The 15,688-nt window shown below is 47.9% G+C and overlaps 1 protein-coding gene across 2 annotated transcripts in view; it reads left to right on the forward strand.

Annotated features, from left to right (window-relative positions):
* Positions 1 to 15,688, forward strand: part of INTS3 (integrator complex subunit 3) — a 38,202-nt gene that overhangs the window by 9,466 nt on the left and 13,048 nt on the right. For both annotated transcript variants that reach the window (XM_007178536.3, XM_007178537.3), the window contains exons 4-10: positions 6,613 to 6,726; positions 6,920 to 7,004; positions 8,358 to 8,424; positions 10,757 to 10,901; positions 11,992 to 12,121; positions 13,405 to 13,502; positions 14,682 to 14,873. In XM_007178536.3, coding sequence (XP_007178598.2) covers positions 6,613 to 6,726; positions 6,920 to 7,004; positions 8,358 to 8,424; positions 10,757 to 10,901; positions 11,992 to 12,121; positions 13,405 to 13,502; positions 14,682 to 14,873 — 831 coding nt within the window. The remainder of the gene's footprint in view (positions 1 to 6,612; positions 6,727 to 6,919; positions 7,005 to 8,357; positions 8,425 to 10,756; positions 10,902 to 11,991; positions 12,122 to 13,404; positions 13,503 to 14,681; positions 14,874 to 15,688) is intronic.

A 15,688-nucleotide genomic window follows, 5' to 3' on the forward strand; every position in this document is an offset into this window, starting at 1 on the left:
TGATCTGAGAATATGGTGGAACTTATGGTTTAACTGGAATAGTACCACACCCTTTGACCAGAGCTAGATCATCTTGTTCTCCAAATATAGTTGCAACTCCCTTTTCACTCAGTAAATTGGTCACTCTGACTAAAGTCCTTTCTCTTTTTCCGGATTCTGAAGCTAAAAGGCAAGAAAAGGCAGTTGTGAGAGTGAAAAAGCATTTAAAGAGTTTTAAATTGTAGACTTAGGGACTTGCCCGGCGGTCCAGTGGTTGAGACTGCGCCTTCCAATGCAGGGGGTGTGGGTTCGATCCCTGGGCGGGGAGCTGAGATCCCACATGCCTGGCAGCCAAAAAACCAAAACATAAAACAGAAGCAATATTGTAACAAATTCAATAAAGACTTAAAAATTGTAGATTTATGAGTCAAGGCTAAAAGAGTGGGGATTTAATCCAGAGAAGAGCACAAATATAAGCAAGTCCATTGAGAGTTCTTATCCAGAAGAGCGTGACTTGTAGTTTGCAGGTTTTATCAGTGCAGGTGAACAGAAACCAGGTTTAACATTGCAGCAAGTAGGATTTAAATTAGACAGCTTGGGAGTTCCCTGGTGGCCTAGTGGTTAGGATTCTGGGCTTTCACTGCTGTGGCCCAGGTTCCTGAAAGCCTCGCAGCACAGCCAGTAGATAGATAGATAGATAGATAGATAGATAGATAGATAGATAGATAAATAAGACAGCTTAATGTTAGGTGAGGCAGTAATAATGTAGTGATTAAGAGTACACTGGAGTCAGACTTCGTGAGGACTACTGTATGAAAATTAGTCTGGGGTTCTTCACAAATAGAAGAGTCTCCTTTATGTAGAATGGTTTAAGAGAAGTCCTTCCTTGAGGCGAGGGACTGAGCAGGATGATCTCTTTGGATTCCATTCTTTCTATAATAAAGGAGCAAAATCCTGTCTTTTGCCTCTCTAGATTTCCACTTTCTTTGTCCTTGAGTCTTGCATGATGGTTTAGAAACATATGTCTGGTATCTGGCATTAACTGCATGACACTAACAGAGAAGAGCTTGGAGAGGGGGAATTCACTGTTCTCCTTGCCCCTTCCGTGAACAAAAGGAGTGTGGAAGGAAACAAACATGCTCTGTGTTCAGCATTGTGTTCGGCTCTATCCAGACACATTTCGTTTATTTATTTGTTTTTTCTTGGCGCTGTCTGGTCTTCGTTGCGGCACACGGGATCTTCATTGTGGTGTGCGGGCTTCTCTCTAGTTGTGGCATGTGGGTTTTCTCTTCTCTAGTTGAGGCGTGCCAGCTCAGTAGTTGTGGCGCGCAGGCTTAGTTGCCCCACGGCATGTGGGATCTTAGCTCCCCGACCAGGGATCGAACCTGCGTCCCCTGCATTGGAAGGCGGATTCTTTTTTTTTTAATATCTTTATTGGAGTATAATTGCTTTACAATGTTGTGTTAGTTTCTGCTGCACAACAAAGTGAATAAGCTATATATACACATATATCCCCATATCCCCTACCTCTTGCGCCTCCCTCCCACCCTCCCTATCCCACCCTCTAGGTTGTCACAAAGCACCGAGCTGATCTCCCTGTGCTCTGCAGCAGCTTCCCACTAGCCATCCATTTTACATTTGGTAGTGTATATATGTCAGTGCTACTCTCTCACTTTGCCCCACCTTCCCCTTCCCTCCTGGAAGGTGGATTCTTTTTTTTTTTTAATTAATTTATTTTATTTATTTATTTTGGCTGCATTGGGTCTTCGTTGCTGCGTGCGGGCTTTCTCTAGTTGCGGCAAGCGGGAGCTACTCTTTGTTGCAGTGCGTGGGCTTCTCATTGCGGTGGCTTCTCTTGTTGTGGAGCACGGGCTCGAGGCGCGTGGGCTTCAGTAGTTGTGGCACATGGGCTCAGTAGTTGTGGCTCGCGGGCTCTAGAGAGCAGGCTCAGTAGTTGTGGCGCACGGGCTTAGTTGCTCCGTGACATGTGGGATCTTCCCGGACCAGGGCTCGAACCCATGTCCCCTGCCCTGGCAGGCGGATTCTTAACCACTGCGCCACCAGGGAAATCCCGGAAGGTGGATTCTTTATCACTGGACCACCAGGGAAGTCCCAGACACATTTCATTTAATCCTCTCAAAAAGCCATGTGAAACTGGTGGCTTTGTTCTCTTCCCCCAAACCACTCCCAGTGTACCTGTAAGAAACCTGGAGGTCAGACGCATTGTCGTTTGTTCAAGGAAAACCAAGGGAAAATCATTCCCAGGGACAAGGACGGATGCCCATGGTCCTCTGGCCTAGCTGTTTGAATTAACCTCAGGGGAAGGACTTATGGGCGTGGCAACCTGATGTATTTGTACTCCTCATGCCAACTGGAGCAGGATCTGGGGTGAGGGTGGGTGGTAGGGCAGCAACTATTCACAAGTTGGTGAATGGCCTTGGGAACCTATGGCCTTGGTTTCCCAGGCCATTTCTGGGCTGGGACATTGTTGAGTTAAATTGGCATTTCAGGGACTTCCCTGGTGGTTCAGTGGTTAAGACTTCGCCTTCCAATGCAGGGGGTGCAGGTTCGATCCCTGGTCGGGGAGTGGAGAGCCCTCATGCCTCGTGGAAGCAATATTGTAACAAATTCAATAAAGACTTTAAAAATGGTTCACATCAAAAACATCTTTAAAAAAAAAATTTGGCATTTCATTTTCATACTGAATTTATCATCGAGATCCTTGAAGACAAATGAATGTCTCCAATCTGGTGTTGTTAACCAGTAATGTGATCCAGCCCAGCCCCTCTACTTTAAAGAAAGTGTTGGCAAAGATGGGGGTGAAGGGTTGGGGTTAAGGTTTAGTTTTCTCTCACGTGGGTTTTTATACATACAATTAAAATCTTATTTAGTCATCTCAATGCAAATTCATCTTGCCCACTGGTTTTATTTGTGCTTCGAGTGAGATCTGAATCAGCTAGGGTACATCAGTAAACTTCAGTGAAGGGGGCAGGGCCCTGTGGTATTTCTAGCTCTTTGCCTGACCTGGCAGTGAGAGGCCACAGGGCTATGCGTTATAAATGCTTATTATGTCATGAATTTGGCCATCCACACATGACAAGGGACTAGAGCACCTTGTCTTCTTTTTGCTCTATGACAGCCCCATGAGGGTGGCCCAGGCCCTCACCTTGGGTCTCATAGTTGGTTGATAGCTGCACCAGGATTATGTGCACATGCTGGAGGTTTCCAAGTACATCCGCTACCTGGGAGCCTCCTAGGCTGACAGGCCCCCAGGTCAGGCCTTTTCAGACAAAGGGGGTGGAGACGGGAATTAGGAGGATACAGTTTTAGGCAAGTGAGGAACTATCAGGTAGTGACTCATTCAGAGGCCTTGAGCCAGGTCAGAGTATGGTGGAAGAATCTGTGACCTCTTACTGCTTTAATCCTTCTCCTTAAAAGGGTGATTATCTTACAAAATGCTTTCTGTACTGCAGAAGTTTTAGGTAGGCGTTACTGATGAGGACTGATCCTAATACTTTGTTTTAGGCTTCAGCTTAAAACAAGGGGAGTGTTTCCTAAGGGTTTATTTGGAGTTAATTCTGTCACTGGAACAGAAACCTCAGGGTGGGTTGGAGATTCTGCTGTTCCTACATCTCCATGGGCTGAGAGGTGGGAGGTGGGGATGCCGGAGAAGGTGGTAGTGGAAACTGAGTCTTGAACACATCAGAAACCTGCTCTGGGAAGGCATGAGCTGAGCAGCCTCTGTCAGTGCTGGCAGGCAGGTTCAAAGAGTTAGGACCAGCTCTCTGGGACTTCTTAGTAGGTGGAGCTAACACGAGAACTTAGTTAAGGAGAGAGCAGTCAGGTATTGGTGGAGAGTGGAACACGCATGGCGTGGATTTTGTTCCAGTTCTACCTTCTTAACTTGCGTTGGCAGCTTTTGTGTTTATATTCTTTGAGTTTATTTCCTATTTGATGTCTGAACTGAATAGCTGGGAGCAGGCCTGGCTGGGGGACTGCAGTGTGGTGGGAGGCTAAGTTGGAGGCCTTAGCTTCTGTGCAGCCTCTCGCAGTCAGTAGATACAGGTGATAGGAAAGGATTTAACATCGATGCCAAGTTCCCTCTTCATCAAAGGTCAAGTCCAGGCCCTGGCAGTTTTTGGTTCAGGTGCTTCTCTCAGCAGGCAGCTCCAGAAAGAAAGCTGGGGGCTATGAGGGCCTAGGCTGGAATATCACTACTCCCAACACAGGACAGATATGCTACCTCAGCACCATTCTGTCACCTCTCCTTTCTTTTGAGATCCTCTGTTTCCCACTGAGTTTTTTTCCCCATCTACTTATCTTCCAAGCCAGGCAGCAAACTGGCAGAGTTTGGAGAGACAACTGCAGCATCAGGAATATGATACTCCTGGTACCCAGCTGCCATGTGTTACCAGCAGGTGTGGTTGATAAGGTCCCAGATGGAGCATGGAATTAGGCAGACAGAATCTGCTTGCTTCATCTGACCCTATGTCTCCTGAGGGGCTGTCCTCCTTCCCTGTCCTGGGTCTCTTCTGCATTTCTGGGATTTCTGCTTTTGTTTTGAACAGACAGGGCTCCTCTCTGTCCTCCTCTCTGCTCCTCCACTACTAATTAGTAGTGTCTCTATCTTTGGCCTGACATAGGTTCCCTTCTGCCTCTGCTTCCCTCAATCCTCTGCCCATTCTGTGACTCACTCCTCCAGGGGAGGCTCCAGGGCTGAACCACATTTACTGACCAGCACGTTGGCAGTAGGTCACTGGGTTCTCTTATCTTTTTCTTGTTCCCTTGCTTGTACTTTTGATCTCCCAGCCCTCCCTCTGCAGATGAATTCAGAGGATAAGCAGATTCTCCTTTGGGTATGAAAAGTTTATGGCACATGGGGGAATCTCTAAGTGTTCTTATTTTTATCAGATAGATTGTTTTGACTTAAGGGCAATAGAGGAAGTAGAAGTAGCAATAGCTAATGTCTTAGGAGTCCCTAGCCACACCAAGGCCAGGGAGCTGGGGTCTTGAGGAGTATCAGTACTTCTCTTTTGAATGCTTAGGATGAGCGTGTTTAGAAATGTAGTAGTCACAAAGCCACTCTAAACGCTTACCTCCATCCCCAGCAGCCTCGTTTCCTTTTAGTTATTTCTAACGGTGGTATGGGGTGGTTAAGAGCATGGAGTCTAGAGTTGCAGTGCTGGGACTTGAATCTTCCTTTTATCTCTAATGTGACCTGGGGCAAATTACTTTAACCTCTCTGTGCCTGTTTCCTCATCTGTAAAAACAGAGATGATAATAAATAGGGTGATTATGTGATTCAAATGCAATAAATAGAATATAAAGTTTGTGCACTACGCCAATGCATGTTCCCTATTATAATTGCTATTATTGTTGATGCTGTCCTTGCTACTGGCCTTCTGAGGTTGTAGGATACTGCCTATCTAAATTTTACCCTTTGTGCTGAGACCCTGACAGCATAGAACTCAGCAGGCTAAGGAGATTGCTAATGAGGTCCCCTAAGATGGTCCTCCAGGAGTCTGGTCTCTTTAGAGAGACAGGGTGAGAAAAGCTCTAGCGGGAAGAGAAACAAGAGCTCTCAGAGGAAATTGGCATGCCTTCCCTCACCTCCCCCAGAGTTGGGTGTGCTTAAGGACCCCTCCTTTTTCAATACTTGGCAGAAGCAAAGGGCAGCCCAGAGAAAAGAAGAAAGGTGTTTAGTTAAGGAAGTTCGGTTTGGTTCTGCCCTTTCTTTCCAGGGTCCTGGTCCCTGGAGCCTCTTTCCTTAATACTCTTAGCCTTTTGCTTCATCTGGCTGTGTCAATACAAGTCTAAAAATCTCTTTGAGATCCTTTCCAAGCTATTCAACCAAACCCATTCTTTTTTTTTTTTTTTTTTTTTTTTTAAAGGATTTTCTTATTTATTTATTTATTTATTTATTTATTTTTGGCTGTGTTGGGTCTTCGGTTCGTGCGAGGGCTTTCTCCAGTTGCGGCAAGCGGGGGCCACTCTTCATCGCGGTGCGGGGACCGCTCTTCATCGCGGTGCGCGGGCCTTTCTCTATCGCGGCCCCTCCCGTCACGGGGCACAGGCTCCAGACGCGCAGGCTCAGCAATTGTGGCTCACGGGCCCAGCTGCTCCGTGGCATGTGGGATCTTCCCAGACCAGGGCTCGAACCCGTGTCCCCTGCATTAGCAGGCAGATTCTCAACCACTGCGCCACCAGGGAAGCCCCAACCAAACCCATTCTGCAGTGACCTTTTACTGGCAGATGAAAAGCAGATGGCCTCCACCTGGTTTTGCTCAGCTGGTGGCATCAAACAGTGTGACGCTTCCTAAGAAGGGAGGTAGGGGACAGGGAGCCTTTCTTAACAGGCTTTTCTGCCTTATTAGAGTAGGTCAGTCCCTTTTCCCCACCCTGTGTGATGGAGCAAGGGGTAGGCTTGGGGTGGAAGGATGGCATCCAGAGTGGAAAGTCTTTGCGTTGGTGGTATAGTGGTGAACATAGCTGCCTTCCAGAGTGGAAAGTCTTTCATTGCCACTCATATCGCATTGGTGGTATTTAAGTTGGAGAGGGCAGGGGGCCCTTTGTGAGTGGGATCAGGAGCCTATCCTCAGCTTGCTGGCTGCTCACAAACCTCACTTCTCACAGTGTTACCGGGACTTGGCTCTGGTGAGTCGTGACGGCATGAATATTGTCCTGAATAAAATCAACCAGATACTTATGGAGAAGTACTTGAAGTTGCAGGATACCTGCCGTACTCAGGTAAGGCCAGAAAGAAAAGAGAGATCCAGCTCAGAGACGTAACAGAATGGATCCTCTCCTAAGGGGAAGGGAAGGAGGAATCGGGGGTAACATACTACTACCTTTGTACACCTAAATTCTAATGTGATTGGATTAGCCCCTTTCTCAAATTCACAGGCCTTTCTCTTCATCTGTCTTTTCCTCTCTCCTTTAGTTGGTGTGGTTGGTACGGGAACTAGTGAAGAGTGGGGTTCTGGGAGCCGATGGTGTTTGCATGACATTCATGAAGCAGATTGCCGGTGAGTTGGATGGCAAGAACGTAAAGAAGAAAGGAGAGCAGCCCAGAGCGTAAATCCAGGCAATGGAGAATGATTAAGTACCTAAGGGACTTGATTCCTGGATTGCTTAGACTCTTTCCTTTTGACCCAGGCATCTTCTGGCCACGTATGTTGCAGAAAGAAATTGAAAAATCACTGGGGGCCTTTTGAAGCAATAAGTCTTGCCTCCTTTTCCTTCCTGCCAAACTCGAGGCCTGGTATAAAATAGGTGGCCTATTGTAACCAGTCCTCACTCTGGGGTTTCATGGCATATTGGATCAGAAAGAATCTGGAAAGAATGGGGAGAGAAGTAAGGGCAAAATAAATGGTTCTCATCACACTGTACTTTCAGAAACCCAGGCATCTTCTCTGGCTCCACCTCAATGTTCTGAACACTTGGGGCCAGTTTGAGGGACGGACTGTGTCACAGAACAGACCCTGACATTTAGGTTTTGTTATCTTCTTGGCATCAGTGACATCTGTCTGAGCCACTGAATATCCAAGAGGCCTGCCCCTGCTACTTCTATTCCCAAAATTACATGTGTTTGTTTAAAAATGACCCTGCCTCTCTATCTCACCATTGCCCCTTGGTTCTTTGCTTCCTCTTCAGGATTTTGTACAACACCGATGCTCCTGTTGTGATGTGTATAAACCTTAATCTATGGGATGTGTGACTCTGTGAACATGGAATTTTTAAATTAGGACCTGGGGCAAGGCGTAGCATTGTTGTGCTGGCTGTTTTTATCCACTCTCCTGGTACTTTCTTCCCTGTTTGGCTTCTCCCAAATAGGGAGTCCCCACTTCTCATCCTAAGACTTTGGTCTGGCATTACTGAATGTTTAATTCAGCCCCAGGAAGTTTCATAGCAAGCACTCAAGACTGTGATACGTGGAAGCAAGAAACCCTTGGCCTGTCACGAGCCTGACACAGGATTGGGGACATCCAGTGGCTGGACTGCAGCTCTTGCTAGCCACCTGCACTTCTCAGGCCCTGTCTGAAATACCATCCTTTCTTTCCAAGCATGGGCTTTTCATATCTCCTTCCCAGACATTCCCTTTCAGGGTTCACACTATTCCCATTCCAACCCCCTGTCTATGGAAAAGTAGCAGTTCTGGTTTCTGGAAATACCCCAAACCTTCCCTTCCCTTCTCTCTGGAGTCAAAGGGGGAAACTTGAAAGCGTGACAGAACAGAAGACAGTTTTTCCAGCACTCAGAACGTCAGTGATGGGATAACAGTTAGGGACGGACCAGTAGGATGGTGAAGAAGTGTACTGGATTAGCTGAGTCGCTAATCAGAGCCATTCTGATTCTCTGTTTTCTCCCCCTTTGATCAGGTGGGGATGTTACGGCAAAAAATATCTGGTTGGCAGAGAGTGTTCTGGATATCCTGATGGAGCAGAGGTAGAGTCTATCGTGAAGGGTGGGGCAAGAGCCAGATATGGCCTCAGTGGGTGTGAGTGTGGGAAATGGGGATGCAAGGGTTGTGTGAGGACTGTTAGTGGCCCAAGAACACCTTAGGTTAGAGGGGATGAGGTGGGGGAGGGAGAGACCAGTGTATTGGTGGCAAGTGAAGGAATTAATGCCATGGTATGGCCCAGGGATGAAGGAGTGGGAAAGAAGGTCTTTGCTAAAATCTCTCGGAGCCCAGGAAAAACTCGTTTCATCTGATAAGGGTTTATTTTTGATCCAGACCTCCATGGAATGTTTATCTTTGGGGGGAGGTGGGGGAGAATGAGCTCAGCAGAGTAGGGCCAGCCAGCCACCCAGGCCTGGCAGGTACCCCTTTTCTCCCTTCCAAGACTATCCATCCTACCCATGCCCCCCTTCTGTTGAAGTGGCACAGGGGGTGGTGGGAGTGAGGAGGTCACTGAGACCAGTGGTACAGAGGGCATGAGGGGGCATGTTGGGCTTTCCAGCTGATTCTTTCCCTCCCCTGTCAAAGTAAAGGACCAGAAAATACGAGGGCTGTTCCATATATGAACTTGTTTGGGGGTGAGGCCTACCTCTGAGTCCTGTGGCCTCAGTCTTCCTGTTGCTTGATTTCAGAGTCTATTTCTGGGAGAGGACAGCAGAGTAGTCACGTGATTGAGAGGGCTGATAGCCTCCATATTTCCGATGGTTTAGAAGAATGGACCTCCTCCCTTATTCACACTTGTGAAAGAGGTGGCTGTGTTCTGTGCTCTGCCGGAGCTTGAAAGCTGTGCCAGGTCTGCCGTGCAGTGCCACCTAGTGCCCTGGGCCTGGATGCGCAGCTGCAGGTGCGGCTGGTGGCACTTCTTCCGTCTTTGGTACCAGCACACAGCACATGAGATCCTAGTGGTTTCTTACCAGGTCTCTGCTTCTCTTAGGTCGCTGTGCCTTCCTAACGTCCTGGGTCAGAGGGTTTCACTTTCATCTCTCTTTCTGTTCATTACCCCATCCCAGGATTCAGATACATTCATCACCTCTACTAGCAAATCTTCCTAAAAAGTGATTTTTCTCATTTTGTCCCTGGTGCCAGATACCTCCTGTCCCCATACCTTAAAGCAGAATTCCGCTCATTTGGGCAATTAGAGTGCAGTCTTAGTGTACAGGTGTCAGATAACTGCCCTACCTTTTCTCCTGCCCTCCAAAAAACTCACATCCTTTGATGCAAGTGAGTCCCTAGAAGTTTAAAACTGTCCTCTTCCACACCTTCCCTCTTACTCCTTCCCAAGTGTTTCTAGGGCCGTGGAATTAAAAGATAGCAGGTGCGGGAGGCAGACCCATCCCTGTGTCCTTGGCTGCTGCTTTCATTCTGTGAAAGGAAAAGGCCAGAGTCTCTTAATTAGGTGGCTTGAGCACTTTTCCGGAATCAGGATGTTGCCTGCTTGGATTAATTAAACTCCCTGTCTTCTTCCTCTGGTTCCCTGCCTTCCAGCAGGGGTGCCAAAGCCTTACAAACTACTTGCTTGGGGGAGACAGCTCCCCAGTTTTGGTGCTTTGAGCCAGCATTGGAGTCTTTGGAATCTCCCCACTGTGTCTTAACACCCCTTTTTAAGCAGCAGGGAATGCACAATTCTTTCATTCGCCCCTTTCCTCAGGGAACGTCTAAAACTCCCGGGAAAATAGGTTTGCTATCCAAAATCTCGTTCGTCTTTTCAGATTATGATTTAAGGCAGGTGACTCATTGACTGGGAGTGGGATCAGTGGCCAGAGAGCAAGCCAGGGGAAGGTTTGTGACGTGGTGGGCTGCTAATGACAAGCTGACACAGTGTGTTCTGAAATCTCCAGGGTCCTGAAAGGGTCTTGGTAATCCCCAGAGTCCTTGGGCCACACTTTACGAACTACTGACTGAGGGACACTTCCAAACCTTTTTCTTCGTAGTCTGAGCCAGGTAGAAGCTCTGGCTTATCTTTGTCCCTTGTACCTCGACAGTGCTTGGCACACGATAGGCACTCAGTTAATGTTTGAGTGACAGAGTCAACAAACAAAATTATTTTATTGGAAGCTAAGTTCTTATGTGGTAAAGAGAGATTGCTTTTATTTAGCACTTACCTTTATTGGGCACTTGGTAGAGTGGGAGGAAGTTGTCCCTACCTTAGCCAGTTAATAGTCCAAGATAGATAACGACAGCAGGAGCGGGCAATTAAGGAACCAAAAACTTACTCCCAGTGCTAATCATCACACATCTGTGAGGCACTGGAGCCAAGTGTGGGGGTGAAGTGGGAGGGTCTAGACGGAGTACAGGTGCCAGTGTCTTCCCTCCCTGCAGGGAATGGGTATTGAAAAGCAGCATCCTCATTGCCATGGCTGTTTACACATACCTCCGCCTCATCGTCGACCACCATGGGACCGCCCAGCTGCAGGCCCTGCGGCAGAAGGAGGTGGACTTCTGCATCTCACTGCTTCGGGAGCGGGTGAGGACAAAAACAGTGTGGGGAAGTGAAACCCAGGATGGGACACCTCTTTCTGTTCTGCATGGTGACCTGGGGCCAGAGATGTTGTGTTGGAGAGATGGAGGTGGTTCAAGGTCGGTTGTTTTTTCATCACTGTAAGACAGATGAGGATAGAAGGGTGGAGAAATCAGTGTGGAGTAACCCTGGTTCCTAGAATGCTGCCGGTTACGCTGGCATCCTAGGGATTTTCCTGGTCAGCTTCATGAACACTGTTGCACAGCACACCACAGACAGAAGCTATCTTGTGTTCCCACTGTTATGTTGTCTCCCCCACCTACCCACCTGGGTAATTGCCATGATCATGTGGGATTGTGAATTGTCCACTGTCAGATCTCCCAAGAGAGACAGATGCTAGAGTTAAGCTGTCTAATGCAGCAGCTGCTAGCCACATGTGGCAATATAAATTAAAATGAATTGAAATTAGGGCCTTCCCTGGCGGTCCAGTGGTTAAGACTTTGTTCTCCCAGTGCAGGGAGCGTAGTTCAATCCCTGGTCAGGGAACTAAGATCCCGCATGCCACACAGCGTGGCCTAAAAAAAAAAATTAATTGAAATTAGATAAAAATTTTAAATTCAGTTCCTTAGTTGAATTAGCCACATTTCAAGTGCTCATTAGCCACCTGTGGCTAATGGGTATCCTTTTGGACAGCACAGATAGAGATCATTTCCATTACCATAGAATGTTCTGTTGGACCAAGCAAGGTCTGGGGTAAGATGTCTGGGGCTCAACTTGCCAGCCCTAGCGTTTTTGAGTCTTAGTATCCCTTGACCTGGAGTGAAACAGTTCTCAGAGGACAGGGCAACGGATTAATGTGAAAACCAGCAGGGCTTCCGCAGTTTCCAATAACCTCTCATCCTTGATATCAGTCCCCCACTTCAGCTGTCTTCCCCTGAACAGCTTGGAGCCAACCCTTGGTTCCAGAAAAAATCGTATAACCCCTTCGACCCTCTTTCCTCCCCTCCCTAGAACATGTTGTTCCTTCCTCCCTGCAACAGGTAAACAATCCATGTTTCTATTCTCTTTCCTGTTTCCTGCCATCCACCCCATCTAGTTCATGGAATGTTTGATGATTGGCCGAGACCTCGTAAGGCTACTTCAGAATGTTGCCAGGATACCAGAATTTGAACTGCTTTGGAAAGATATTATCCATAACCCTCAGGCCTTGAGTCCTCAGTTCACAGGTAAGCAAGGGTTGGGGCAGCCTGTCCTTGAGAGGTGGCGTCAAGAGGGCAGAGGTTGGTGGACAGGAGAGTGTTGGCAGTCAGATTGAGGAAGCTTGGGACTGGGCAGTCTCTGCCAAGCACAGCTGGTTGTAGGAACGGCAGGGCACACAGAACAGTTCAGGTGCTTCCCTCCCAGACAGCCTCTACTTGGCAGGCTCCAGCTGTCATTCAAGAGAAAGTGAGACAGAAAACTGTGATCCTCCTCCTCCTCCTGTCCCAGCAGCTCTTTGGCTCAAGAGGGGAGCTGATGACCAGTTGCCAGCTTCACTGAGTCTGTCAGGGGTGTCAGAGGTCAGCTTGTGAGACTGAGTCAGCAGAGGGGCTGGAATTTGTCCTGTAAGCGAAGGCTCCTCCCCGGGAGCAGTCATGCCTCTGAATTCCAAGGATCCAGCTTGGCCAAAATCCTCTTTGGGGGAGGAAAAGAGTCTCTGTGTGCCTCTGCCAGCAAGGCCCTTTACATTTCCCTTCCCCTTCCCAGGGTCTCACGGTCTAAACAGTGACTGTGCAGCTTTGCTCCCCACCCCGTGTCCAACACGCACGTGTGTGCGCGTACATGTGCACACATAACATGAGTGCAGTAGTCAGGAAAGGAGAAGAAAGCCCTGGTTTTACCTTATGTTGTACTGCTCTTATATTGAACATGTATTGAGTTGTTTTGAGTGCCTACTGTGTGCTAGGCTCATGTATGTTAACTCATTTAATCCTCAGGACACCCCTGTAAGATGGATATTTTACTTTCCATGTTTACAGGTAAAGAAAATGAGGTTCAAGGAGATTAAGTAATTTGCCCAAGGCCACACAGCTAGTAAGTGTCAGAGGCAGGATTTGGATCCAGGTCTGTCTGACTCCAGAGCTCGTGCTTATGCCACAACCCATATTGATCCCAGGACCCAGTGATGGGACCGTCAGGAGCAGGAAGAGAGGCTAGGGTTCCCCATATTTTTCCCTAACTTTCCCACATGTTGCCAACTGGAATAATATGCGTAGGGGGCTCTGGATGGCCAGTAGAAGAAAAGAATGAGTATATCTTGGTCCCGGGGATGGTGGTTGGTTAGAGCAGATCATTCAGGTGCTGGTTAGAACCCCAACTTATACCTGTGCTCGACCTCTTGGTCATGTCTTAGAATTTCCCCATGAGCAAGACCACTGGCCATCAGTACCTGGCTCAGGTTGCCCACCTGCTTTCTATTCCTTCTGGTCCTCAGTCTTCTCTTTTCTCTTCCCTTGCACACTTGGTTCAGGTATCCTACAGCTTCTTCAGTCAAGAACATCTCGAAAATTCCTAGCATGTCGTTTAACCCCAGACATGGAGACTAAGCTCCTCTTTATGACATCCCGGGTAAGCTAACCTACTGCAGCAGGAAGAGAAGCTGCAGGTGCTGGCCTAGGCTTCTTCCTTCAGCCTGTAGATGTCTTACCATTGGTTACTGCCGGGTGGAGGGGTGGTCAAGTGTGTGATTGGGCATGGAGCTAAGAACTGGGGATATAGTGTTGAGTAAGACATACAATTCCAGTTCTTGTGAAGCTTTCAGTCTATCTAAAGGGGTCATTAAACCAATACTTGTGTACAAATAATGTAATTTACAAGTGTGAAATGTGCTATAAAAGCGTAGAGTGAGAGTGCTCATTCTGGGAAATTAAACTCACAGTTCCTCTGGGTGAACCATGACCTCTCAGGAAGAGAGCTACGGCCTTTTGGTTTCCAAACATGGCTGAATTATGACAGCATTGTTTGAGGAGCATGTTAAGAATACATCTTCCTGGATCTTACTCTCCCAGAGAATTTACTTGTGGAATCTGTATATGTAACAGACTTTCCAGGCAGCAGTGCCTCTGCAGCCAGTCTGGTGTTAGGGAACCACTGCTCTAGCCAACTTACGGTTTCCCAAGTCATCCAGGAGAACTGTCTAGATCTGGGCTGTCGCATGTGGTAGCCACTAGCCACATGTTGCAATTTAAATTAGTTAAAATTAAATAAAATTTAAAATTCAGTACCTCAGTTGAAGTAGCTACATTTTAAGTGCTCAATCGCCACCATCTAGAAAGTTGTATTGCAGAAAGTTCTATTGGACGGTGTTGGTTTAGTGTTTTTTTGCTTTTTTTTTTAACCTTTCTGCTCTCTATTTTGGTTGAATTGGGAATAGAAGAGGAAATCTAGATCTTTCCCCTTAGGGTTGCTATTTGTATCCACTTAGAGTCTGTTTAGGGGAAGGACTTGATGCAAGAAGGTTTGGAGAGTCTGTATGCTTTGGATAATGATCCTGTTAGGTCATTCAGCCTCAGGAAGCTTTCAGTCAGTGCTGAGGAGACAACATTTTTTTTTTAAATCAAGGAAGATTTAAATCAGGATGTCTTCCCAAAGGCAGGGAGACTTGAGAGACAATACAAATTAATGAATAAGTTGTGGGAAGAAATTGAGGTCTAGGTTAAGCCTAGAGTTGAATGGTGCTCATTTCCCTCTGTCCAGAGACCCCACCCTCCCTTCCCAGTTTTTCTTTCTAACGTCCCCTTCCCCCAGGTGCGGTTTGGTCAACAAAAGCGATACCAGGATTGGTTCCAGCGCCAGTACCTGTCAACCCCAGACAGTCAGTCTCTGCGCTGTGACCTCATTCGCTACATCTGTGGGGTTGTCCACCCTTCTAATGAAGTGCTGAGTTCAGATATCTTGCCCCGATGGGCCATCATTGGCTGGCTCCTGACAACATGCACGGTGAGGGGCTGGGCGTGGGGTGGAGGCTGTTGGGTGGTGAAGGGCCCCTCTTTCCCTTGTGTCTCACACTTCCATGCTTCTTCCTGACCCTCTGGGCCACCCGACCGCTAAGGACCCTTCTTTCGCTCTCTTCCTCCTGAGTGTCTCAGCCGTTGCCCCGCCTCCCTTAGTGTCTCTAGAAGTTTACTTACACTTTTTATTTCCCATGTGGGTTTAGGGTTGAACAGGTTCATCTACACCTTTACTGCCAATCTCCAAGCCTGGGTTTCTGAGGCAGCCCTGTCTTTCCTATCAGCTTCCAGAAACCACATGTGATTATTCCTCTGAATTGTTCCTGACTCAGATTCAGGTCTTGTTTTCCTTAGACCCTCACTTCCATGCCTTCTGGCATCAGCTCTGGATACTTCCCTTCTCCAAACATAGGGAATCCGCAGTGGAGCCATTTCCTTCCCAGCGTTTCCTCCCTGTGCCCGGGGTGGGAAACTTGTTCTCTGGCATCTAGCTGCCCTCTGACCTCTTCTGACAGAGTTCCCCCTCCCCCGTCTGACCGGGTCCTTGGAATGTGCTGATTCAGATATAACAACAAGCTATGCCTAAGGGTCTTTCCTTCAGGAATGTGCCTGGGGAGCTCAGCACAGGCAGCCGAGGGGCTAGTCTGAGTGTCTCAGCTCAGGGGTGATCAGGGGACCGCCCCCCCAGGCCCAGCTGTTCTCCCTGTGGGATCAAGGATGTGTTCCCCTGAATGCGTGAGAACCCAGGCCGTTGGTTGGTGAGACCACAGGGTACTCATACTCATTTACAGATTTGGGTGCCTT

The sequence above is a fragment of the Balaenoptera acutorostrata genome, chromosome 1 (assembly GCF_949987535.1).
Source record: "Balaenoptera acutorostrata chromosome 1, mBalAcu1.1, whole genome shotgun sequence".
Taxonomy (NCBI): domain Eukaryota; kingdom Metazoa; phylum Chordata; class Mammalia; order Artiodactyla; family Balaenopteridae; genus Balaenoptera; species Balaenoptera acutorostrata.